The 27,926-nt window shown below is 41.5% G+C and overlaps 1 protein-coding gene across 1 annotated transcript; it reads right to left on the bottom strand.

Moving 5' to 3' along the window:
- Positions 1-2: 2 nt before the first annotated feature.
- On the bottom strand, positions 3-19,648 carry PSMC1 (proteasome 26S subunit, ATPase 1). The gene is made up of 11 exons (XM_073349408.2): positions 19,496-19,648; positions 17,374-17,427; positions 16,117-16,213; positions 13,064-13,188; positions 12,140-12,325; positions 10,655-10,783; positions 9,730-9,826; positions 8,298-8,487; positions 6,219-6,370; positions 2,113-2,267; positions 3-275 (listed from the first exon to the last, which is right to left on the bottom strand). Exons 1-11 carry the CDS (start codon positions 19,496-19,498, stop codon positions 141-143), a joined length of 1,323 nt encoding a protein of 440 aa, XP_073205509.1. The 5' UTR covers positions 19,499-19,648; the 3' UTR covers positions 3-140.
- Between the last annotated feature and the right edge of the window lie 8,278 nt (positions 19,649-27,926).

The raw sequence follows: 27,926 nt of genomic DNA, 5'->3' as shown, positions 1-27,926 counted from the left end.
TGTTTTATTTAGAAATAAGTATTTTATTGACTTACAACTAAACACAGTCCACCCATCATGCTTGGAGAGGCCTTTGAAACATGTGTTGCCATTTCATGTATTTTGGAAGTGAGAAGAGTCCCTGTGTGGACATAGTTAATCTAAAGATAAAGCCCCTCTGGGGTGCCTTCTTGTTTCTTATAGAGAACATTCTCTTTTGATTTTTTGAAGTCTTCATTAGTTACTTTCATTCTGCGTTCTCTCAAAGCCATCAAACCAGCTTCTGTGCAAATTGCCTACCCAAAAGAAAAGCTGATAGTAATTGCTAGTTATAGACAACTAATTCAAACCACACATGCATTACTGTGACACACAGTTTTCAAATATAATTTTCTAGATGCTAGTGCAAAGAGTAGCAAAACCATGCTAATCACTACTTTCTATATTAAGTTATGAAGCTAATAAGACTGGAAATCAAGTTCTTTCTACACCTGTATTGAACAAATAGTTCTGTTTCCAATCCAAGCAGTGCTTGCATGCCAACAGGAAATCAACCTTTACAATATAACACTTTTTCCAAGGAACAGCTAACATTTGCACAATCCATAACTGTACCTCTTTGATCTTCAACAATCTAGTAAATTGAGGCTGCCAGTGTGTGATCACTTTTCAGCTAAGTGGAATTTTAAGATGGGGCTCTAGAGGTGAAATTGCAAGGAGCCAGAACTCCTAGTCTCAAGTCTGCTAGTGACCTGCTGTATGGCTTTAGACTAGACAAGTTACATTATTTCCATCTAAAATTTTTCTCATCTACAACTTGGTGACAGTACCCTGTAGCTTCACAGAGCCTGTAATGGGGACTTGCTTCAAAAGCTTTGGATGAGAGCTGCATTGTAGCTAAGGCCTACTAGCCAAGACAGTGCCTCCTCCAGATAGGGCAAGAAATATTGGGTTAGATTCACAGAGGAACTTTGTAATCATGCCTAACTTTTAGGCACCTAAAAAAAATCACTGGGATTCGCAAAGCCAGAGTTAAGCTCCCTATACAACGAATGGGGATTCACAAAAGGCAGCATACCACCCGCCTTAGCATCTCCCATTGGCTATGTACTAAGCTTCCCTACCCTCATGGAGTTCAGTGCCTCCAATGATTTTGCAAGAGGAGGCACTCCATGAAAACTTTCAGCCCAGTGGTTAGGGTACTTACCCATAATGTGAGACACACTGCTTCCAGTTCCCCCCTCTGCCTGAGGGGGAAGAGGAGAGCTGAAGAGTGCCCTAACCACTGAGCTACAAGAAGTCTGATGTGGGGCGCTCTCCTTTTGAAGTTGTTCCACTGTGGATAAATTATCTAAAAATAATCAGTGAAGGAAGGGGACTGGTCCAATGACTCATTTATCTATACTGGAACAGCTTCAATGGGCTTCTTCTGTGTCGCCTCACATCAAAATATCCTTTGGGCTAAAAGTTATGAGGGATGGTCGCCCAGCAAGCTGTGTGAGAGCTTGCCTAAGGCGACCCAACCCAGTTCATCTATTTCCCCACCGTTAATACATCCCACCGGGGATGAGGCTGCACTGTGCATACGCACAGACAGAAACCCAGGCACCGATAGGTGCAGCAGCAACTGCGCAGGGGTTTTGTGAATCCAGTAGGGTCTGATCCTGGGATTTAGGGAACTAAGTCCCTTTGTGAATCTAGCCCCTTAGACTTTAATTTCTACTCAACCACTGCTAACACTTGCATTTTCAGCATTTAGAAAAACATGCTGCTCGGCCATTAGAAATGGTGTGGCAAGTAGAGTTTTGGTACCCACCTACACAAAATGAAGAGGTTTTTATGGCACTAGGGCAGGGTGCAAAAATGTATGGAGGGCTGGGTAGGGAAGACTGTGCCTCCCCAAACAGCCTGGCTCCTACCCCCCGTCTGACCCCCTCAGAACTCCTGACCAATCGAACGCCCCCATTCCCCGTGCCCTGACAGCCCCCGCAGGACTTCCACACCTATCCATCCCAACTGCCCTCCGCCCCATCCAACCACTCCCTGTCCCCTGGAACTCCCTGCCCCTTATGCAACCCCCCCTGCTCCCTGCCCCCTTACTGTACTGCTCTGAGCAGCATTCATGCACCTTACCTTAATATCTGCGCCAGACAGATCATCTTTAGCCATAATGAGCTCATCTAAAGTAACATCATCTGCCAAAGTCATCCTGCTTGTGTGGATCTGAAAGATGCGCTTCTTGGTCTTTTCATCTGGTAAGGGGAACTCAATTTTCCTATCAATACGCCCTGTGTGTAGGAAAGACATTTAAGTGATTCTGGATTGAAAGCAGTGGAGTTTGAAGTGCTCTGTCCCTTGAAGTAGTACAGAATGAGCTGTCACTGTTTCCACAACCATATTCTGGAAGAAAAACTGAGGTCAGAAGGTAGGTGAGGCTCCATGCTCATGAGAATATGAGCAAGCTGTGACCATTTGATTAATGTTTATGCAGTGCTGCACTGTAGGGTCTGTGTGCAAGACAAAATAGACAGTCACTGCCCCAGACTGTTTAAATGACAGAGAACTATTACTAAATAATCATATTTAAATAGAGGAACATAAGAATTGACAAACTGGATCAGAGGAAAGTCCATCTAGTCCATTATCTTGTCTCAAATAGTGAACAGCTTCAGTGGAAAGTGTAAGAACCTCACAGTAGGCAAATGTGGGGAAGTTTCCTTCTTACTTCCCGAATCTCTTGTTGGCTGCTTTTACAACTTTACAATATATTATCTGTGCCCAGCTCAAGTTCTGTTGCTGCTCAGCTTTTACATCAGATTTTTAATATTATTTTTCAAGACAAGAAACCCAAATAAGGACTGAATCCTATAGATCTTTAAAAAGAAACATCATCATCCAGCCCAATCTTCTCCATTCCCTATTATTAAATTCTAACCAAACAGGACACTCCTGCATCATACCCTGAAGGTTGCCACGTCCTCGCAAAGGAAGGAAAGCAAATTCAGTAAGTAAAAACTTGTCACAGAGAACATCCTGGCACTCACCCTTTCCTATTGAAAACAGGCACCTGTTAACATGAGTGAGGCTTAAAGCTTTTAAATGCTTAGACTTTTATTTTTCAGACTGTGGAGCTCCTTTGTATACAAGTATTCTAGTAACCTTAAAGTTCACTAACTTTATCTGTGAATTAAATACAAGTTATCAAAAACAAATCACTACACATTGTGTTTGCACTGAATTAAGTGCTTGGATAGTTTTACCTTTATTATAAAGCAGCATACTCCAGAGCAGACAGAATGGTAGGTGCCAGGTTTATACTCAGAGAAAAAAATAAAATCAGCCCAGAAATTATGGTACTAGTATTTAATACTGGTGTTCTATTTTTCAATAGCTGAATGGAAAATGTGCTTCTGGACTAAGAGGAAGGATAGCGATTAGGACAGACATCCCTACCAAGGGCATACTGCATGAACGTGGGCTAGATTTACAAAGGAATTTAGGTGTGGTTAGGTGAAGCATCATCACACCTACCTTTTCAGCACCTAGAAAATCACTGGGATTCTCAAAGTCTGAGATAGGTGCCTTAGAAGGGGATTCACAAAAGCCAGCATGCTAGGCTGCTCCTCATCAATGGGTGATGCCAAGGCAAGTGGTACGTCCTCATCCCCACCCCTCTCAGAGTTCTGCACCTAAGTCTGGGCTGCAGGGAGGCACCTCCCACTGCTTGAGACTCTCAGTGCAAATCTTCTCTTAGCAGTGGGTGCCTATGCCATTTTGCAAAGAGGTGGGGGTGCCAGGACCTCTCTTATAACTTTTAGACCAGGGGTTAGGGTACTCACATGGGATGTGGAAGATCCCTGGTTCAAGTCCCCACTTTGCCTGAGGGGAAGAAAGGATTCAAACAGGGATCTGCCACCTCTCAGGTGAGTGCCCAACCATTGGACTATGAGATAATCTAATGCGGGCCTCCCTTATTCTCTCCTACTGAAGCTGTTGCACTGTGGATAAATAATTTTTTAAAAAGTCATTGGAGCAGGGGGGACTGTATCCTGGGTCTCCCATGGCCCAAATGAGTGCCCTAAGCACCACACCAGAGAGTCATTCTTATGCTTGCTCGCTCCAGCTTAGTGATACTCATTTATTCATGGTGGAACAACCTCAACAGGTGAGACTGAGGGAGCCGCAGAGACTATTCCATAACCTAGTGGTAGCAGAGCCCTGTTTGAATCCCTTCACACTTATGTGGAGGTGCAACTTGAACTTGGGGGCGAGGGGGTCTCCTGAATGAGAAGCCTAGCCCCTGGGCTAAAAGGGAGGTCTTCCCCGCCACAGCAATTTCCTAGTATTTTGGGTGAGCTCACCTATGGGACCCTGATCTGGTAGGTGAGCTCTGAGCCGCTCACTAAATCAGGCCCCACAGGCGAGTAAGGCGGAGGAACACCTTTCTTCCTCTATTTTATACATTGTTCTGGGGGCTTAGGCATCTGGATGTCTAGAGGAAGGCTGCTGCATTGCACAGGAGTACACGCAGAAATATAGGCATGTAGGGAACTTTTACTGTGAAAACTTAGGTGCCTACAGCATTTTGGGGCAGCTGAGCAGGGCTTTTGTTAATCCCACTGTGACCTGATTTGTGGATTTAGGTACCTGAAGTGGAAGTTAAGCACCTAAGTCCTTTTGTGAATCTAGCCCTTAGTCATTCTGCCTCAGCTCCCCATCTGTGAAACAGGGATATCACTTCTCTACCTCACAGGGGTGTTTTAAGGATAAATACATTAACAAATGATGAGATACTCAGGTAAAGGTGGACATATAAAATACCTAAGCAACAGCATGATACATGTTCATGTTTGTCAGCAAGTTAAGGAAGTATGGGCTGGATGAATGCACTATAAGGTGGGTAGAAAGCTGGCTAGATTGTCGGGCTCAACGGGTAGTGATCAATGGCTCCATGTCTAGTTGGCAGCCAGTATCAAGTGGAGTGCCCCAAGGGTCGGTCCTGGGGCCGGTTTTATTCAATATCTTCATAAATGATCTGGAGGATGGTGTGGATTGCACTCTCAGCAAATTTGCGGATGATACTAAACTGGGAGGAGTGGTAGATACGCTGGAGGGGAGGGATAGGATACAGAAGGACCTAGACCAATTGGAAGATTGGGCCAAAAGGAATCTGATGAGGTTCAATAAGGATAAGTGCAGGGTCCTGCACTTAGGACGGAAGAACCCAATGCACAGCTACAGACTAGGGACCGAATGGCTAGGCAGCAGTTCTGCGGAAAAGGACCTAGGGGTGACAGTGGACGAGAAGCTGGATATGAGTCAGCAGTGTGCCCTTGTTGCCAAGAAGGCCAATGGCATTTTGGGATGTATAAGTAGGGGCATAGCGAGCAGATCGAGGGACGTGATCGTTCCCCTCTATTCGACATTGGTGAGGCCTCATCTGGAGTACTGTGTCCAGTTTTGGGCCCCACACTTCAAGAAGGATGTGGATAAATTGGAGAGAGTCCAGCGAAGGGCAACAAAAATGATTAGGGGACTGGAACACATGAGTTATGAGGAGAGGCTGAGGGAGCTGGGATTGTTTAGCCTGCAGAAGAGAAGAATGAGGGGGGATTTGATAGCTGCTTTCAACTACCTGAAAGGGGGTTCCAAAGAGGATGGCTCTAGACTGTTCTCAATGGTAGCAGATGACAGAACGAGGAGTAATGGTCTCAAGTTGCAGTGGGGGAGGTTTAGATTGGATATTAGGAAAAACTTTTTCACTAAGAGGGTGGTGAAACACTGGAATGCGTTACCTAGGGAGGTGGTAGAATCTCCTTCCTTAGAGGTTTTTAAGGTCAGGCTTGACAAAGCCCTGGCTGGGATTATTTAACTAGGAATTGGTCCTGCTTTGAGCAGGGGGTTGGACTAGATGACCTTCTGGGGTCCCTTCCAACCCTGATATTCTATGATTCTATGTAAAATAATTTTCATATTCTTCCTTGGGAGTAACTATACATAATGCAATTTCTCCTGTAACTGAAAGCTATCCTTTTTCTCCATGCACATACATCATGATTCATATTTTACATCCTGTTCCGGAGGACTGACTTTTTCTACTCCTAAATCAATATTTCTTCTAAGCCATAAAATGATTATGGAGAGTCTCAAACAACGTTCTACAAAGAAAGGCAGAAATGAAATTCAGTACCTGGTACAAGAAGCTTTTTGGAGAAAATGCATAATAAAAAGTCTCTTACCTGGCCTGATTAAGGCTGGATCCAGTGTTTCTATTCTGTTTGTGGCCATGATAACTTTCACATCCCCACGGGAATCAAACCCATCTAACTGGTTCAGCAACTCCAGCATCGTACGCTGGATCTCTCTTTCACCACCAGAATTTGAGTCATATCTTTGAGGAAGGCCAAGAGAAAGAAATATAAGCAAACCAAATTAAATCCTGTACAAAAGACACTTTTCTTTACCAATAAGAAAATGATCAGCATATCAGAAATAAATGCTCTGACAAGCTACCAATGATTATAAACAGCTTTTTTCTTCAGAGCTTAAAACACCCAGGTTATATAGGAATGTAAATATGCCCTAAAATACAAAAGCTTTCACAATAGCTCAGTTTATATACCACCTGGGTCCAATAAGGTAAGCAGAAGACAGAGAACAGCCTTAAAAAGGGACAACCAACTTTAAAGTCATATTTCTGATTGAAAATGTTGGATCTTCTGCAGTTACAAGTAACACTGAACTGAAAGATGAGCAAATATTATTGTATTTTTCCAGTGTTTACTTTGTGCACCAGTGTGAATAGTTAGTTCGTCCCTTAATGAAAAGGTCCTTATAAATAAGGAAGCAGAAAAATCCTCAATTTTTTAAACAGGAATTTAAAACAAATTCTAAACATACTATTTAGAAGGGTGTGTTCTCAGAAACTGATTATTTAAATTAATCCATTTCCAGTTTTTCATATATGCACAGATTTTATGGTCAGAAAATATTACAATCACCTTTGCATAGAAAAGGCCACAATTTCACATGATTCCTGCATCTAGTCCAATAATTTTGGGTTGAACCAGAGCCTACATTTATCCAACTCCCTACCCCCCCCCCCCCTTTTTTAAAAAAAAATCTAAGAACTAACATGACATTTACAAACAATCATTCTGCTGGTATATAATGCCCCTTTCCCTTACCCATTTTTCAGTCTTGTCTATTTACACTATAAGCTTTTCAGGGCAGAGACTGGGACTAGCACAAAGGGGCCTGATGCTTGATTGGTCCCTAGGCAGTACCATAATAAAAAATTAGAACATACAGTTTAGAAACACATCCAATCTTGATGTAAAGACGCAGAGTGATGAATTCCTCGGTAAGCTATTCCAATGATTAATTACCCTCAATGTTAAAAATGTGTGTCTCTTCCAACTGGACCTTTGCTGACTTTAGCTTCCAGCTGCTAGGACTTGACAGCATCCCTCTAACAAGCTCTTTGCCTGTGCTGATTCAAGTCAGACCCGCAGCATGTTTTACTGCAACAGTTTTGCGGTTTTTTAAAAAACTGAAGTATGAAAATGGCACCTCCAGACATCCCAAAATGTGCAAATATATACTGCTATTTCCAACACTTTGATTTTTAGGGTGATAATGGGCTGCTTTAAGGACACCTTAAGCTGTGAAGTGCGTCAGTCCCAATTAAACCTTGCTGCATCTTTAAAACAGCACAGCCTGGATGCAAGCTGACATTAGTTCAGTGTGACATAATGGCTTAATCACATGGATCAAATTAACTTCTGCTGTGGACAGTTTAACAATTAAAAATGCTATAAAAGTTATGGAAAGTTATTGAGCATGGATTTTTACCATGATACACCCAAACAATTAATTTTAAACTTTCCGACAGTCCTGCATACCTACATAGCAGAATGTATAGACGAGCATCTACAGATATATATAAAATAACAACACAATAGAAAAATAATTTAAAGTAATCAAATGTCATACTCAGCTTATTTGTTACACAAGCCATCTCTTTCTGCCTAAAGCAATCCATCATTACTGTAGCTATAGCAGCTAACTTTTGGCATAACTTTTTACAAAAAATGTTTTGAGATAAATCTTGAGTTTTGTAGTAACTGCTTCAAATTTTACTAGTCAACAAATGGAAGTGTTGTTTACATTAAAAATCATCTAATCTATCAAAATGGCAATGATGAAAGGAAAAATTCAACACAAACTCACACAAAAGGAAATGTTTCAGATAACTTCCCTATTGTTCTTGACAAAATTATTATATTCAGTGTGGAAGCTTAAATGTAATACACTACCTTTTTGTACCAATGGCATCTATTTCATCAATAAAGACGATTGACGGAGCATGCTCCTCAGCTACACGGAACAATTCACGCACAAGTTTTGGACCATCACCTAGGTACTTCTGTATAAGCTCGGAGCCAACAACTCTCAGAAAGGTTGCTGAGGTCTGGTTTGCCACTGCCTTGGCTAGTAAGGTTTTACCTATTATCAGTTGTAAAGAAAGACTGCAGTAAGTTTGCAGTAACAATTATTAACTTTAAGAAAAAATACTCATGAAATACAGAACAGTGCTGATATACTAAGTCTAATTATATTAAAATTACAACAACGCCTAAGACATTGCAACGCTGAGCATCACAGCGCTGAACTTTTAGGTACCTAGAAAAATCATGAAACAACACTGCAATGCACAATGATTGAGTTAGGCACACAGGCTTCCTATACAATGAATGGGGAGGGTTAGGTGCCTTAGAACGTGATCCACAAAAGCCAACATACTAGGCAGCTCCTCACCTAAGCCAAACAATGATGGGCGGATCCTGGAGACAGGCACCTACCTCTGCTTAGTGATCCATGAAAGAAGACCTGCCTCTTTGAGTCAAATGGCTTAGGTGCTTAAGGCATTTCTTGCAGAACATGCAGGTGCAAAGTTACCATACCCTGAGCCTCCCACATCCCAGATGAGTGTTGTAACCACTGCAATGCAGAGTCAGTGACTATTTAAGTATTTATTAACAGTGGATCAGTCGTTGGGCCAGCGAGAAACAGATTGAGAATGACCCTGTAACCCCAGGGTTAAGGCATCCATCTGGGAGATGGGAGACCCAGGGTCCAGTCCCCATGCTCCAATGACTCAAGTATTTCTTCACAGTGGAACAGCTTCAACCAGAGAAACTGAGGAAGCCCCACTTCAGAATATCCCATAGCTCAGTGATTGGAGCACTCTTCTGAGAGGTGGGAGACCCCTGTTCAAATCCTTTCTTCAGCAGAGGGGGGAATTGAACCTGGGTCTCTGACACCCCAAGAAAGTGCTCTAACCACTGGGCTAAAGTTATAAGGTGGGAACCACTTCCTCCTCCGGGAAGACTCCGAACATGCCTGCCAGAATGGGCTAGCTACACATGTGACTTAGGCAGATGAACACCTATCTTCTCCCAGTTTGTGAACTGCTCTAGGGCTTATGTGGGAGATAAGCTTCAGAATGCCTACAGGGAGGCAGTATTGTGCATGCCCAGAGGAAAAAAACTCAAGCGCTGAGGGAACTTTTACCTTGAAAACTCAGGCCCTAACCTCATCCAGCAGCTATGGGGTGTGGCAAGAGCTTTGTGAATTGCAGTGGAGCCAGAATTGGGACTTAGGTGCTTAAGTACCTTTGTGGATCTGCACCGAATACCTTAAATGGGATTAACTGAGCATACTTAAAGTTACTGTTATGTAGGATACCTGTGCCAGGTGGGCCATACAGAATTACTCCTTTGGGTGGCTTTATACCCATCTCTTCATAATACTCAGGATGGGTGAGAGGAAGCTCCACAGACTCCTATAGCATAAGAACAAGAATTAAAGCATTTTACAAATATTAACTACACCTCTACCCCAATATAACGCTGTCCTCGGGAGCCAAAAGAAAAATCTTACTGCGTTATAGGTGAAACCACATTATATCGAACTTGCTTTGATCCACCGGAGCGCGCAGCCCCGGCCCCCCGGAGCACTGCTTTACCGCGTTATATCCAAATTTGTGTTATATTGGGTAGCGCTATATCGGGGTAGAGGTGTAATTAATCCGCACAACAGTCACATGAAGTAATTGAGTATTACTGTCCCCATTTTAGGAATGAAAACATTAAGGCTGAATGGATGTCCAGCCAAAGGCAACATAGCAAGTAAATATCAGAGCTTGATTTAGAATTCAGGAATTCTTGGCTCCTAATCCTGTGTGCAGAGCACTAGAGGATGCCTCTATAATCTGAGGATTATTCAACAAGAGAAATCTGGTTTCCTCAATGTGTTAATTACCAATTATTAAGGCCAACATTTTCACTAGTGTTTTGGGTGCCCATCTTGAGTCACCCTTAAAAGGTACCTATTTCAGAGGGTAGGAACTCAGAACTTTCTAAAAATCGCGTCTCTTTAAAGTGAGGCAAAATAGGACTCTCAAAATAACCAGTCACTTTTGATCTAATTGTAAAAAACTGCTAAGGCTGAGGATTATAAATGTACAAAATCCCAGAAAACTCAGTGCTGTCTGGGTTCCACAGCAATTGTGACAATTCATGCACAAGTTTTGGATCATCATCTAGGTAACTTCCTGATAAAAAGAAAACTTAAGTATCTGTTAATTAGATAAATTACTAAATATGAATACCTTAATTTCTTGAATCTGGTTGTCAAGGCCACCAATATCAGCGTAAGTCTCCTGAGGGGCCTTCTCCACTTTCATCACTGTAACTAAAGGATCTGTGTCATCCATCAGGACTCCTATCACAGCATGAACCTAGTCCAAGTGGTATACCAATACCAAACATAAGTAAAATAGCATGCAGTTTACTGAAGAATGATCCTAAAGATAAAACACAAAGCTACACAGGAATCCAAGATTAAATGTATACACATTCACACAGCAACATGAAACACACAAAGCACTTATCAGGGTGGATAAAAATCAATGATTTTTTTTAATTTAAATCAGATTTTTTTGATAAAATGCTTCCTTTGAGGAAAAAAAGATAGTTTTAATTAAGATACATTATAGCTCAAAGATATCATCATGGAATAGGGATTATAAATTCTAATTCTATAGTATGAGACAATATATTTATGTAATGTTTAAGAAGAGTTCTGTAAATGAGTTCCAATAGTTCATGGATTAAGGACCCAATTTTATGGGGTTCCAGAGGCTTCTGTACACCTTATTTAGGTTAATCTCTCTATCTACCCAATGGGACTCAGTGCTCAGTCTAGAAGATATCACCAGAGATGCTTAGTTTCGCAGTTCTCAAACTGCGGATTTGTGTCTCCAGAGGTAACATGCTTGTTAACAGCAAACATGATTTTAAATAAAAATTAAAAAAAATAAAATAAATAGAGGTGAGAAACCTCAACTCTACTGTCCCTCTGCAAATTTTTGTACACAGAGTCAATCCCTTACCTCTCTCTAAAAGTGCAAAGTTTCAAAAAGTTCAATGAATAGAAGATTGTTGGGGACAGAATAGATCTGGACCCGGAGAAGAAGTCTGGAGAGAAATGTGAGCAGCAAGGGACATATGCTTGTTTTGTTAAATTATAATATGTTTGCTGTTGAAGAAAAAAAATCCAGAATACTTAACGTTGTTGTTTTAGTTAAATAAAACAATTTAAATGTCTGTCTGGTAACGTTCTCCTCCTAATACAGCATGGCAAGAAAATCCTCGAAATATTAATGATTAACCTGGTGAATTGGAGATAGTTCACCTCCCAATTACTTCATAAATATCTGCTTCAATTACCTTTGGTAAATGAAATACCCAAACAATCATTCTTTTTCTGATATAGCTGTAAAACTAATCTGAAAAGTTTTCAAAATAAATCACTGTTTAAAAAAGCAGAGTGTGTACCTTCTAAAAATGAAACCTACATCCATCTTTGAGTTGTGAAGAATATGTTACGGTTATAACAACAAACAAGAATGCACTTTTATGTAGAAAGCCATGATTAAATCAAGTCTTCCTGACTAGTGATTTAAATCAAATCTACCCTGGCACTTATCCTTGGAGCTATGGTACCCTTGTAACAGATTCCAAAAACAAAGGCTAGTTCAGAGGGATACTGGAACTTGCACACCACTCCATCTTCATATTGTGAGACAACTTACCTTATGATTGAGCAAAACGGAGCAGCCTGGTTCTAGAAGATCTTTGTCCACAAAAGACAGAATACTGACATAGTGCTCAGATCCCACTGATGTAGACACTATAGCGTGATTATCATCAATAATCTCCTCCAGGGTACCAACAGACATTGGGGTTCCTCTCAGGTCATCCACCTTTGATCTCTCTTCCTGCAAAAAACAAACAAGCAATAGTAAAGAATTAAACACACACAAAAAATTAGCTTCTGCAAAACATGTATTGTACTGCTTTAAACATATATATTAAAGTAAGAACTACTGCCTGCATGAGGGAAAAATGGAAATTCATTACCCAGTTTTTTTGGGAACTATTTGAAGAAAAAGGTTCTTTCTACTTCTTGTGATGCGGTACAGATCCCATGGTCCCTGAAAATGTAGCTTCCACAGCAGAGAAGGATAGGAGCTCTCTTTTTGGAGCAGCTAAGAAGCTAAACCACTTGTTTAATCTCATGTTGCTTTATGCCTCTGTAGCTTATCCTATAAGAATGTGTACATGTCTAACGCATTCCTTCCCTTCTCTGCTGGCTGGCCACCTTGGGGAGTTCCACCTTCAGAGACCCACTAACCAAAAACACGTGCCCTACCTACAATAAACTGTACCAAAACTCAAACCATTAGTCTAGTCCCTAATATTTCTGAAAGTAAACTCCTCCATCCTCTGCTCTTCAACTAGGGAGCCGCTCAGTAAGGAGACTGTACCTTCTATGCTTTATTAAATACAATTAAAATAAATATTAAATATTTAGTCTGTTTTTTATAAATTTCAGTCACTTTATTTCCAAGTCTTGTGCATCAACTAGTTTATATTGTTTAAAATTTTACTTTGAAAGATCTAGGTTAGTAGTATTTCTGTTTTAATAAGAGTGTAATAATTTCCTCAAGACTTACCTCTTGCTTTTCTTCCAAAGGTTTCATCTGTTCCTGATTTCTGATAAATTCTTCCTCCATAAGTAGGTAATCTTTAATTCTCTCTAATTTCAACAATTTGAGTCTGCATTGTGTGTGAGGTGTCACTGTAATGAAAGAAGTAGAATCACTGTATATCTGACTCCCATTGAGATATGGTATAAGCTATTCAGTAATTCACTGCTAGAAACTGTTGGCCTAATCCTTATTAACAGGCCAGTCTGAATCATTACCCAAAGGCCTGTGAACTAAGAAATCCACCAGCAAATCTTTTCAAAATAGTAGTTACTTAAATGAAAGTTTCTAACCAGATTTTCTCCCAAATGTCATAATTACCTTCCACCACAACAGTCTCTGGGGTGATGGCTTTAGGTGTGTGTTTCTATAGATCTACCCAACCACTACCAGGGTTTTCAATGGCACATCAGTGGACGAGTCAATACTTCCAGAATCTAACAGGTAAGGTAAGAGTGTATCAAGCATAGGTAGGCACTGCAGACTAAGAACATGCTCTGGCAGCCATAGCCACTACTGTGCTAATATCTCACCACAAAAAGGCTCCAGTGGCCTAGAACATGAATGTAATTTCCCAAGGGGTTTCCAGCCATCAGGCAACATAGTAAAGCAATACTTTACTCCACTTTAAAGACAGTGGAGCACAAGAACAGTCATACAGGGTCAGACCAATGGTCCATCTAGCCCAGTATCCTGTCCTCTGACAGTGGCCAATGCTAGGCGCTTCAAAGGGAATGAACAGAACAGGCAATCATCGAGAGATCCATGCCCTATTGTCTATTCCCAGCTCCTGGAGGTTGCGTCCCTGACCATCTTGGCTAGTAGATTCCATGAACTTATTTCTTTTTTAAACCCTGTTATAGTTTTGACCTTCACAACCTCCCCTGTCAATGTATTCCACAGGTTGACTTTGTGTTGTGTGAAGCATTAGCTCCTTTTGTTTGTGTTAAACCTGCTGCCTATTAATTTCATTGGGTGATAGCTGGTTCTTATGTTATATGAAGGAGTATGTAACACTTCCTTATTCACTTTCTCTACACCACTCACAATTTTACAGACCTTTATCATACCCCACTTAGTCATCTCTTTTCCAAGCTGAAAAGTCCCAGTCTTTTTAATCTCTTCTCATATAGAAGCTGTTTCATACCCCTAATCATTTCTGTTGCCCTTCTCTGTACCTTTTCCAATTTTAATATATCTTTTTTGAGATGGGGCAACCAGAACTGCATGCAGTATTTAAGGTGTGAGCGTACCATGGATTTATATAGTGTCATGATGATATTTTCTGTCTTCTTATCTATCCCTTTCTTAATGGTTCCTAACACTGATAGCTTTTTTGACTGCTGTTGCATATTGAGCAGAAGAGAAAAAGGAGAAAAATTCACAGAAGAATCACTAAGTCACCCCCGATCAAAAAACAGTGTTAAAAATAAATTAACCACAGTAAAGAAAAGATCACTTCAAGCTAACAAAGCAACTGGCTATGATCCAGTCAAAAAGTACAGCCTTGAAACAGAGCAAGTTCAGTAGATCAGCTGCAATACATCTTAAACGCCACAAACCCTAGAAGATCCAATTCTAGAGAGTTTAATGTTTTTCTCCTTCTCCCTCTTTTACTAAAAGTCATCTAGAATAGCATTACTGAATGAGCAATTTCACCACTGTTTATAAACAAATCAGGAACCACAGTTTCCTTTTTCCCTTGTCTTGCCTCAGTATTCAGGCAAGTATTCAGTCCGGATTCTGAATGCTCCTTCCAGACCCCCAGTGCTTCACCCTGATAGAGAACTTCAAAGGAAACAAAAATGCCAGCCACAATCTCACAGCAAAAGGCTCAGTTCAGGAGAATTTCACAGGTCTTCCTTGAACTGGTGCTATATCCACACCTGTGCAAAGCACAGTATACACATGAGTTATAGAAGTAAAGCACAGTTTGTACCAGTGCAGCTTATTCCAGCTACAACAAATTGTGTGGAATCAGAGTAAATCCTGTTTGCTCTAGGGCTTGCACCAGCATGCTACACCAATGGTTGAAAACTTAGTACAGAAAAGGCCATAGATACAAACCAAATTCACATGTCCTATTCACAGCTAAAGCTTCACAGAATAAGTGCCAAAACAAGAGTTCTCCCCCTTGACAACCTTCCAAATCCAGAAAGGGCCTCTGGAAAAAACAGCCTCCAGAACCACCTCATTCCACTTCCCGATTTCATTTAGTTTCATTCTGCAAGTTTCATTTGGGGATGGCGGGAGAATTACAACAGCAGCAAACACACTCACATAACAGAGCAAATATAATTGCAAAAATATAATTGTTAAGGACTGTGAGCAAGCACCTTCACCACAACATTCCATAATTTAATACTGTATGTCTTGTTAGTTCATCTGTTCAGATCCTCTGCAACAGTTAAAAAAACTGCTATACTACTGTCCATTTGTCTGCCATTTATCTGTGTCACTGTCCAACTACTGGACAGAATATGAAACCCACTCAAACATATGTGTGCTTTTTACAGAGAATAAATCCTACTGGTCCTGCACAAGGTCAATGTTTCACAGTTTACTGATAATTCAGGTGAATACAAAATTTACTTTTGTTATTTACACAGACAGAAGAGACTCTCAACATCACTTCTCCCAGCTCCTAAATGCATGAGAGAGTCAGGCACTCTTTTGCTTACTCCAATGCTACTCTAGCTAAAAATTATCTTCCCCACTTCTGATCTCATTTCAGAAATTTTCTTTTGGGTGCCCTATACAGTGGTCTTCAGAAAAAATTAAGAATTATTGAGATTATCTCTAATAACTTTAACCAAGCAATAGGGAAATTATTTCTAATAGAATCTTTACAGCGTTACCTTTGGTTTTACAATTTAGTCATGAGATTTAGGCTTAATCCTGCAGTAAGACCTGTGAGAGCAGACCACTATATACCCTTGTGAAGCTTGCTGCATGATCAGAACCCTAGATCCCACAATATAAGAGCCTTGTGAGATTGTAGGAGAAATAAACATACTTACCCAATGGAAGTTTGCTGGCTGCATCTGGTCCCTTTGTTTTCTTCTTCTTTTTCCCCACTCTAGTTGGAACTGGAGGTTCATATTTCTTCTTCTTATCCTTTTAAACCAAGTAAGACAAGCACAAAACAAATATCAGAATAGCTACCACAAGAACGAGCCACAGAAATCCACCATAGTTCCAAGCTGAAAAAACTCAATTTGAAAGTGAACTACAATGCAAAAATATATTGGGTTTGTGCCCTTTACTCCTCCTTTATGATGTATAACATATAAAGAGGGAGGCTTTAAAAAAACAACAACTTTTTTTCCTGCTTACTTTATACATTAGATATATCAGGTCTTGAGTTGCCTCTTTCTGATGAAGGACTTTGCTAATTTTTGGAGAACTAGGAATCTGATGTCCCAGGAGGCTGAAAGCTGAGCTGTAAATCTTCTAGGCCTCTGCAAACGAGGCTTAAGGAAGAGAGGAGGTTGACTCTCAAGCCTCGTCTACACTAGAGAATCACACTACAGCTCTCTGCACCGGTGTGAGTGTAAGTTGCAGCAAGGCAAAGTGTTTACACTAACCATCCTATTTCACAGTGCACAGCTTCCACACACAGAACAGAACACCTTGCTCTGTTGCAGCAGCACAGCACTGTGGAGACTTATCCCAGTGTTATTTTACATCATAAAGGAGTAGTCAGGTTTTGCAATTGGTTTACTTTGCAGTTTAGTCTACATCCAAATATATTAAACTCAGTTGTTAATTTGTATATTTATAAGTTTGCCTGCATAAACAGAATTCTAACTCAGAAGAACTCATTTTTCTTCCTAAGCCACAAGAAAAAAGAACTATATTAATTGGATTTTTAAAAATGCACTTGCACCCATGATCCTAACGTATGTACACAAGTGCTGACTCAGTACTCACAAATGAGGTATCTGCCTGCAGATTTTGGAAAGTCAACTCCTTTGTGACCAAAAGCTATTTTTATTTCACTGCTTGTAAATAAGATATTACTGCCATGTAATATTTAGTGCCTCTCAAACAGCTTACAGAACAAGCCATTTTCTGAGTAAACCATGTGAGTTCTTCTAGAACATGCATATGAAAGTGATATTTGGGGAGGCTAGGAAATTTAAGCAAAGGGCAAATATTAGGCAGTTTTGAGTACAAGGCACAAAAGATTATTTAAAAACCCATTGCTGAAAACTTTGGAAGTAGTCATGCAGTTCACCCTATTAAAAAAGGGCAATTGATGTTTCATTATTTACCTTGTCATCCTTCTTGCCACCCCCAGGACCATGTCCACCACTTTGACTTTGACCCTAAAGGAAAACAAAGATGACACCCAAATGAAAGCAAGCAAGCTATTTGTATCTGGAATACTAAGAATCTTGAAAGACTCAGACTCTTGTAAAAAGAATATGTAACTAGATGCATCTTAATAAGGTTAAACAAACTGCTGGTAAATCCTAGAATAAATCAATCTTCTCAAGCAGGAGAGTTAGTGAAGGAATTTGAAGAGTGGAGTAATATGGATTGACCAAAGGGCAGGGAAGATTACTTCAACAGCTATGTTTTGGACTGATACAGCATTGCACTAGCTTGGTGCATAATGGTTATATCTCCTTCCTTTGAAGCATAAGGTATTGGCCACAGCTGAACTAGATATGCCAGGAAGATGGTAATCCCTATTTCCAAGGCCTGTCAACTACAGACTTGTTAGTCAATAATACAACTAATCACATAAAGCTAGTGTACTCAACTGTACTAAATCAAGGATTGGTATTAAAGCTATTGAAAAGAATGTACTATCAATAAGGTTAAGATTTTGTCACTGGTATTTTTGGTAAAACTCAGGTAGAGGTCACCAGTTTCTGTGACTTTTTTTTTTTTAATTGCCTGTGACCTTCCCTGACTTTTACTAAAAAATAATAGTAACAAAATGGGGCTGACTGGGGGAGGACTGAAGCCCAAGCTGGGGGGGGGGGGGATGATAGCCCGAGACCCACTGCTAAAGGGAGGGATCTAGCACCTGCTGCTCATGGCAGCTGGGAGCGGCTCAGTGCTGTCGGGCTCCACAGCAGCTAACAGCTCCAGCCCGCTATCCTGGGGTTGGAAAACATCACGGAGGTCTCTGAAAGTCACAGAATCCATGACATAATCTTACCCTTCACCAGCAGACATGGATGTTCATTGAGCAAACTATGTTATTAAATCCACAGGTTTTTATATGACTTTTCACATTTTTAGTAAATCAGTCTATAAAATAGGTTCGCTTTTGTTAATCAGTTAAGGCAATGAAACAATAAAGTTGTGTATTTTAATTGTATATTGTATGCTTAATACACTGTTGTCAGCTCTTGGGATTTTAGGTGTTTTTCTTGAAGCACCAGCTACTAGAGTCATGTAATAATATGAATAGGAGTACTTGTGGCACCTTAGTCTCTAAGGTGCCACAAGTACTCCTTTTCTTTTTGCGGATACAGACTAACACGGCTGCTACTCTGAAACCTGTGATAATATGAGCATCTCAGCTCTCATTTAAAAAAACAAACAAACAAAAAAAAAAACAGGTTTCTAGGCCTTGTGGTTGTGAAAACCTGAAGATGTGACCCAAGTGTTGTCCAAAGGCTCAAACACTGAAAAGCGGATTAAAAGACCCAAACTTGTATTTTAAAAAAATCTCAAGAATTTTAAGGTCCTTGTGGTTTTTAAACACTTTGTGTTGGCAATATGCTACACAGCACCTCACAATGTGAGCACTTTGAGATCTACTGATGAAAAATGTTATGTCAAAATTAGATATTTTTGTGATTTAAACACAAGATTAACAAACCAATTGTGGGTGTGGGAAAGGGGACAGGACCCGGGACCAACCCGTTTGTTTTTTCTCCGTTTTGCTGAATGCCAGGCAGGCCGGCCTACAGAAGAGGAATGTTTTCAGTCTCCTCATGGGGTAGCGGGTAAGCAGGGAGACTGCCAACATGGGTGGCAGCTTTGCCCTTCCCACCCTCCCCTGTTTCGCCTGTGCCTTGTAGCAGCGGGGATCTGCTCCCTTCGGTGGCCTGCAGGGCAGGACGAGGGTCTGTGCCTGAGGGGGACCGGCCCCTCCTGGACAGAGCTCTGGGGAGAGGATGTTACGGCTTCGAAATAAATTGCCTCCCGAAATCGGAAAATAACCCCCCTCACGCCCCGCCGACTCCTGCCCCGCTCCCCTCGCTCCAGGGCCGGCGGGGCAGGGGCCTCAGAGGGGGATGGGCGATGACTCCGCATAAGCCGGGCCGGCGGGGGAAGGGGCCCAGCCTCCCTCCACACCCCCCCGTCCCCAGGGCTCCTGGCTGCAGCCCCCTGGTTACCGGTGGCGGAGAAACGGGCCCGGTGCTCACTCACCATCCTGCATCCACCAACGGAAGCGCCGCGGCGTACGGGACCCGAGAGGGGACAGACGGAGAGGCGAAGGCAGAGGCGGGGCCGCTACGGAGCCCAGGACGGGCCAAGCGCGGTCGCCGAAGGCGGGGGGACGGGGCGTGACGAACAAGAAGCCTCTGCCCAACCCTGGGGACGGGTCGGGGCAGCGCGAGGGGTCACGTGACGCGAGTCGGGCGGCTGTTAATGGCGCGCCGGGAGGGGCCGCGGGGGCTGCTCTGAGCTCGTGGGGCGCGCGCGGCAGGTTCGCGGAGCTGGCGCTGAGTCAGTGGGCGGCCGCTCTGAGGCCAGTGCCCATGGCAGAGCCGTCCCTGCTGTCACATGGGGACTTTTCCTGCAGCTGCTTCTTGGCTGAGTTAAACTCCCTGTGGTTTCCTGAAGGGATGTTCCTGACCTCGCTGGGTCCCTTTGCATTAAGCCTGCTTTCAGTGGCATTTCACACTTCCACCCAGTTTACTGTCATCTTTGGATTTCACTGACATCCATAGAATTAAAAATCAATGATTCCCACTCTGAAGGTGCTCCTTGTCTTGTCTCACACACACCGGAGTCTAAGAAACATGTTGAACCAACCTAAAAAAAGACAGGTTTCAGAGTGGTAGCCCTGTTAGTCTGTATCAGCAAAAAGAAGGAGGAGTACAGTGGGTTTTAGCCCTCGAAAGCTTATGCTCAAATAAATTTGTTAGTCTCCAAGGTGCCACAAGTACTCCTTTTCTTTTTTTTAAAAAAAGACAGCAATTCTTGATATGATTAAATATTGTAATAATATACCCCACTCTCTTCTAGGAAACTAGGCAGAAACTAAAGTTTAACCAACTATTCTAAAAAACCTTTATAGAACCTTTATCTCATCTCTAAGTATCTCAGATCATTCAGTGCTGGGAAGACCACATTTTTACTCCTGCTGGAATTCTGCAACAGTACTACGGCTCCAAATGCAACAGTGTCAAATGGATGGATCTTGTCTCTTTCTTACAACAGCAGTAGACAAGGAAAGCTGTAGAGGGCTCTGTATAATTAAAGTTCAGCATGATACTAAAAAAAGAACAGGAGTACTTGTGGCACCTTAGAGACTAACAAATTTATCTGAGCATAAGCTTTCGTGGGCTACAGCCCACTTCATCGGATGCATAGAATGGAACATATAGTAAGATATATATATATACACATACAGATAAGTTGGAAGTTACCATACAGAGTGAGGGATCATTTTTCAGGATAGGTTGTAAATTTTTGATGATGCGCTGGAGAGGTTTTAGTTGGGGGCTGAAGGTGACAGCTAGTGGTATTCTGTTATTTTCTTCGAGACATCACTGACTTCCTGAGGAAACTACAATCCATCGGTGATCTTCCAGAAAACACCCTCCTGGCCACTATGGATGTAGAAGCCCTCTACAGCAACATTCCACACAAAGATGGACTACAAGCTGTCAGGAACAGTATCCCCGATAATGTCATGGCTAACCTGGTGGCTGAACTTTGTGACTTTGTCCTCACCCACAATTATTTCACATTTGGGGACAGTATATATCTTCAAGTCAGCAGCACTGCTCTGGGTACCCGCATGGCCCCACAGTATGCTAACATTTTTATGGCTGACTTAGAACAACACTTCCTTAGCTCTCGTTCCCTAACACCCCTACTCTACTTGCGCTACATTGATGACATCTTCATCATCTGGACCCATGGAAAAGGAGCCCTTGAGGAATTCCACCATGATTTCAACAATTTCCATCCCACCATCAACCTCAGCCTAGACCAATCCACACAAGCAGTCCATTTCCTGGACACTACTGTGCTAATAAGCAATGGTCACATAAACACCACCCTACACCGGAAACCTACTGACTGCTATACTTACCTACATGCCTCCAGCTTCCATCCAGGACACATCACACGATCCATTGTCTACTGCCAAGCTCTAAGATAATGTTGGATCATATTAAAGAAGTTCTGTATTAAAATCACAAATGAGTTTGATTCCCCATAGTTTAAATTCCAGGGTATTACTAATTAAGAGGTCTCTTGGTTTTTGGTACTGTTTCTCTCCCTCTATGTGTAAAACCTGCAAGCTGCTAATTGCGTTAGTACATTCTAAGACAGAGTCTGTTCTCAAAGCAATTCACACAGAGAGGCTCAAAGCAATACACTGTAACAACAGAAACAGCACCCAGAGACTCCGTGCCCTTTTGTTGTATTAACAATTGTGATTAAAATAGAGATAGAGGATGTATGTGGATGGATGCTTGGTGTGGATAATAACTGAATGATCAGGAAGGTGCCAGCCTAAGAATCCAGTGTCCATCGGCTGAAGAAGGCATCAAGTGGAAATAACCAGAGGACCCCCGGAGGACAGACTGGAATCCACCCAACAGTCTTGTCATAAATATAAAGGGAAGGGTAAACCCCTTTAAAATCCCTCCTGGCCAGAGGAAAAATCCTCTCACCTGTAAAGGGTTAAGAAGCTAAAGTTAACCTCGTTGGCACCTCACCAAAATGACCAGTGAGGAGACAAAATACTTTCAAAAGCTGGGAGGAGGGAGAGAAACAAAGGGTCTGTGTCTGTCTGTATGCTGCTTTTGCCGGGGACAGAACAGGAATGGAGTCTTAGAACTTTTAGTAAGTAATCTAGCTAGGTATGTGTTAGATTATGATTTCTTTAAATGGCTGAGAAAAGAACTGTGCTGAATAGAATGACTATCCCTGTCTGTGTGTCTTTTTTGTAACTTAAGGTTTTGCCTAGAGGGATTCTCTGTGTTTTGAATCTAATTACCCTGTAAAGTATCTACCATCCTGATTTTACAGAGGTGATTCCTTTACTTCTATTAAAAGTCTTCTTGTAAGAAAACTGAATGCTTTTTCATTGTTCTAAGATCCAAGGGTTTGGGTCTGTGGTCACCTATGCAAATTGGTGAGGATTTTTACCAAACCTTCCCCAGGAAGGGGGTGCAAGGGTTGGGAGGATTTTGGGGGGAAAGATGTGTCCAAACTACATTTCCCAGTAAACCCAGATAAAGTTTGGTGGTGGCAGTGGAAATTCCAAGGGCAAAGGGTAAAATTAATTTGTACCTTGGGGAAGTTTTAACCTAAGCTGGTAAAAGTAAGCTTAGGAGGTTTTCATGCAGGTCCCAACATCTGTACCCTAGAGTTCAGAGTGGGGAAGGAACCTTGACAAGCCTCAAGAATGGGAGAACCAAAGAACAAGATAACATCTAGCAGCATGGAGCCATCGGGAATGTGACATCTGCTGATTGATTCAGCAACAGCATGATGAAGCAATTCCCATAGACTGGCATAGGAAGAAATTCCTATAAAAATGGACTCTAGAAAGTGAGAACTTTGGGGTCTGATTCTGCAAACCAACTTGCAGGAGCATCAGATGAGCATCTGACAAGGCCCTGCTCCCTCCTCATGTCAAGGCCACCTGGCCAGTGGCTTGGCATGAGCAACTCTAAGGCTGGTAACTATGATACCAACCTTGCAGAACCTGTGTGTGTGTGTGTGTGTATGAATGTGTGAATAAATATGAAATTGAATGGAATGTTATAGCTATAGCTAACTGCTTACTATGATTCTTTCTGTATTCACAATAAATGTGGTATTTTGCCTTTTTCCCTTTAATAAGATCCTGCTGGTTTTTATTTTATTGCTATAAGAATACAACTGCATTTGCTCCAATCCCTCAGACAGAAACAAACACCTACAAGATCTCTATCAAGCATTCTTAAAACTACAATACCCACCTGCTGAAGTGAAAAAAACAGATTGACAGAGCCAGAAGAGTACCCAGAAGTCACCTACTATAGGACAGACCCAACAAAGAAAATAACAGAACGCCACTAGCTGTCACCTTCAGCCCCCAACTAAAACCTCTCCAGAGCATCATCAAAGATTTACAACCTATCCTGAAAAATGATCCCTCACTCTCACAGATCTTAGGAGACAGACCAGTCCTCGCTTTCAGACAGCCCCCCAATCTGAAGCAAATACTCACCAGCAACCACACACCACACAACAAAAACACTAACCCAGGAACCTATCCTTGCAACAAAGCCCGTTGCCAACTCTGTCCACATATTTATTCAAGTGACAGCATCATTGGACCTAATCACATTAGCCACGCCATCAGGGGCTCGTTCACCTGCACATCTCCCAATGTGATACATACCATCATGTGCCAGCAATACTCCTCTGTCTTGTACATTGGCCAAACCGGACAGTCTCTATGCAAAAGAATAAATGGACACAAATCTGACATCAGGAATCATAACATTCAAAAACCGGTAGGAGAACACTTCAACCTCTCTGGCCACTCAGCAAAAGATTTAAGGGTGGCAATTTTGCAACAGAAAAGCTTCAAAAACAAGAGTCCAAAGAGAAACTGCTGAGCTTGAATTAATATGCAAACTGGACACCATTAACTTGGGTTTGAATAAAGACTTGGAGTGGCTGGGTCATTACACGTATTTAATCTATTTCCTTAAGTTAAGTATCCTCACACCTTCTTGTCAACTGTCTAAATGGACCATCTTGATTATCACTACAAAAGTTTTTTGTTTTTTTTTCCTCCTGCTGATAATAGCTCATCTTAACTAATTAGCCTCTCACAGTTCGTATGGTAACTTCCAACTTATCTGTGTGTGTGTGTGTGTGTGTGTATATATATCTTATTATATGTTCCATTCTATACATCCGATGAAGTGGGCTGTAGCCCACAAAAGCTTATGATCTAATAAATTCGTTAGTCTCTAAGGTGCCACAAATACTCCTGTTCTTTTTGCGGATACAGACTAATACGGCTGCTACTCTGAAACCTGTCATGATACTAAAGAGATAGTAGGAACCAAATTCAGGCTTGGTGCAAACAGGCATAACGCTTTTGACCACGATAGAGTTTGGCTTGGTTACAGTAGGGCTAATTCACCATAACTTTCAAAAACAATGAACTCCTCAAACCCCTATTTTAACAATTGGGCCTACAAATTTACTCTAATTGAGTTTGATTGTAAGAAGTGAGTAGGGTGACCAGACACCAAGTGTGAAAAATCGGGACAGGTGTGCGGGGTAATAGGTGCCTATATCAAACAAAGCTCTGAATATTGGGACTGTCCCAATAAAATTGGGAAATTTGGTCACCCTAGAAGTGAGTGAAAGTTCATAAAGTGTTACAATAACCTACAACAATAAATTTTAACAGGAAAAGGTGCAAAGGGGAGACAGACTAAATTAATCCAAACAAAAAGGCCTATTAATATAGTTCAAAGACTATTAAAATCATGCCTGGTAAACTAGAAAAGTTTGGGACTGGACCTTAATGAATCAAAGTTGGTGTGTTGAAAATGAGGCCTAATTGATGAACAAAATAATGAGGGGATGGACTATTCTGCCCATCACCTCCTTTTAAGTGTCTTTTTTTTAAAAATGGGGGAAGGGGGAACCTGACAACAGCAGCTAGCTGAGAGGTGGATCAGAAGGCGAAAACTTCACCATCATGGCTGCTATCCACAGTGTCTCCAGGGGCCCTGGGATCCACCATTACAACATTGGGCCTGCATTGTCCCGATCCTGAAAGATATCCTGATGAAACTGGGCCAAGAGAGAGACCCAGATGACATCATCACCTCCACTGGCTCCAGCTGAATCCTAAACTCCACCTGGGATGTGAGACTTTAGTGCCCGCTATCACTTCCCTCCCCCATGTGTCCTTTTCCTTCCCAGCTTATTTCTTCTATTTCTTATATCTCTACTTTTGCCTTCTGTCTAATAAAAGGCTGGCTTGGCTGGCCAAGACTGTACATTTTGCAACACTGGTGTAAGCCTATAACCAATTGTTCTCAAACTTTTTTACTGGCGACCCCTTTCACATAGCAAGCCTCTGAATCTGACCCCACCCCCTTATAAATTAAAAAGACTTTTTAAATATATTTAACACCATTATAAATGCTGGAGGCAAATCAGAGTTTGGGGCAGAGGTTGACAGCTCGTGACCCCCCCCCCCATGTAATAACCTCATGACCCCCTGGGGGATCCCGACCCGCAGTTTGAGACCCCTGCTATCACCAAAGAGGCCATTAAAAATAATGCCGTGAACATCCTGATGCTGGTACAGTTTGCCAAGTCTCAAAGTGGCCAGCTGTGGGTTGTGCTTGTGTCTCTCCAGCAGTGAGGTTACAAGTGAAAGTTAATACTAGAGATAGAAGCTCCATTTTCTATCTTTGCTGTTCTTTTCTCTCACCTCTTGTGTGTGTGTCTGTCTTGTCTCCTAGAAAACAGGATTGGACTTTAACAATAAAAGCAACAACAACTGATCCAGCCCACCTCAACTAACTTTTTCTCTTTGCCTCAAAAAGAGTTGTTATTACCCTCTTGATTAATACTGTGTAAGAGACTGTCAGATGGGTATGTGTGTATGTGTGTCCTTCTAAAGGCACGCTACAGCTTAAAATAATGAACAAGTGACATTGTTAAAATAAAAGCCTTAATATTTTACATTTCAAATGCTTTTAACTGTGTTTCCTTCTTTTTCTGTATCTTTAATAAAAGGTTAAAAAAAGTAATGGTTTGCCATGGTACTAAGGCTGAGGTCTCTGTATACCAAACGTTGTTTAAAAACTGATTAATGTTGGACAGTGACAGGGTCATGTTACCACCTTTGACTGTGGGCTCATTTATTCCATCAAGATTAATACAACACCCTCATTTGTCTCCTATGTCCCTTTCAGAGTGCAGGCAGATGTTTCCCACATAATGTTTGTAGGTGCAACAAAAGGGAAATCTGCTCAACATCTTAGATGTCTCTACAAATACAAGGAGTATGGGAAATAAAAAGGAAGAACTGGAAGTATTAGTCTGTAAATTAAATTATGTCATAACTGGCATGACAGAGATGTGGTAGGATAAATCTCAGATCTGGAATATTGATGTAGAAAGGTATAACTTGTTCAAGAAGGACAGGCAGGATAAAACAGGTTGAGGTTTTGCATTATACATCAAGAATATATGCATTTGTTCTGAGTTCCAGAAGGAGCTGAGAGGCAGACCAGTTCCAAGTCTCTAGGATAAAGATAAAAGGGGTAAAAAATAGGGATGTTGTGTTAGGCATCTACTGCAGACAACTAAATCAGGACGAGGAGGTGGCAGAGGCATTTCTAGAACAAATAACAGAAGTATTCAAAACACAAGACCTGCTAGTAATGGGGGACTTTAAATACCCAGACATCTGTTGGAAAAGTAATATGGCAAAATACAAAATTTCCATTAAGTTCTTGGAATGTATTAGGGACAACTTTTTGTTTCAGAAAGTGGAGGAGGTAACCCAGGGCACAGCCATTTTAGACTTTATTCTGAGCATCAGGAGGAATTGCTAGTAATTCTCAAGGTGGAAGGCAATTTGGGTGAAAGTGATCATGAAATGATAGATTTCATGACTGTAAGGAAAGAAAGGAGTGACAGTAGCAGAATAAGGTCAATGGACTTCAAAAAAAAAAGACTTTAACAAACTCAGAGAACTGGTAGGCAGGTCCATGGAGAGAAAATCTAAGGGGAAAAGAAGTTCAGGAGAGCTGGCAATTTCTCAAGGAAACAATATTAAAGGCACAACTTCAACCTATCTTGGTGCAAAGGAAAGAATAGGAAGAGGCCAACATGGGTCCACTAGGAGTTCTTTAATGATCCAAAAATCAAAAGGAATCCTACAAAAAGTGGAAATATGGACAAATTGCTAAGGATCAGTACAAAGGATTAGTAGAAGCATGTTGGGACAAAATCAGAAAGGCTAACGTACACCTAGCAAGGACATTAAAGGCAATAACAAGAGGTTCTTTAAACACATTAGGAGCAAGAAAAAGACAAAGGAAAGTGTAGATCCTCTAATTAGCAGGGAAGGACAGCTAACCAATGACATCAAGAAGGCTGAGTGATTTAATGCCTATTTTGCTTTAATCTTTACTAAAAAGGTTAATGGTGAGCAGATACTCAACACCATTAACAACAAAGGGGAAGGATCACAAGCCAAAATAGAGAAAGAACTGGTTAAACTAGAATATTGGAGGTATTCCACATTGGCAGGGCCTGATTCATCATAGGATACTTAAGGAACTAACTGAAGCAATCTCAGAACTGTTAGCAATTATCTTTGGTTTCAGAGGAACAGCCGTGTTAGTCTGTATTCGCAAAAAGAAAAGGAGTACTTGTGGCACCTTAGAGACTAACCAATTTATTTGAGACAACTCATGGAGGATGGGTGAGGTCCCAGAGGACTGGAGAAGGAGAAACATACTACCTATCTTTAAAACAGGGAACAAGGAGGACCCAGAGAATTATAGACCAGTCAGCCTAACTTCAAAACCTGGAAGGATACTTGAACAAATTATTAAACAATCAATGTGTAAGCACT

Source organism: Lepidochelys kempii, chromosome 6, assembly GCF_965140285.1.
Source record: "Lepidochelys kempii isolate rLepKem1 chromosome 6, rLepKem1.hap1, whole genome shotgun sequence".
Taxonomy (NCBI): Eukaryota; Metazoa; Chordata; order Testudines; family Cheloniidae; genus Lepidochelys; species Lepidochelys kempii.
Note: the sequence above shows the minus strand (reverse complement) of the source record. Positions and strands in the feature narration are given on the sequence as shown.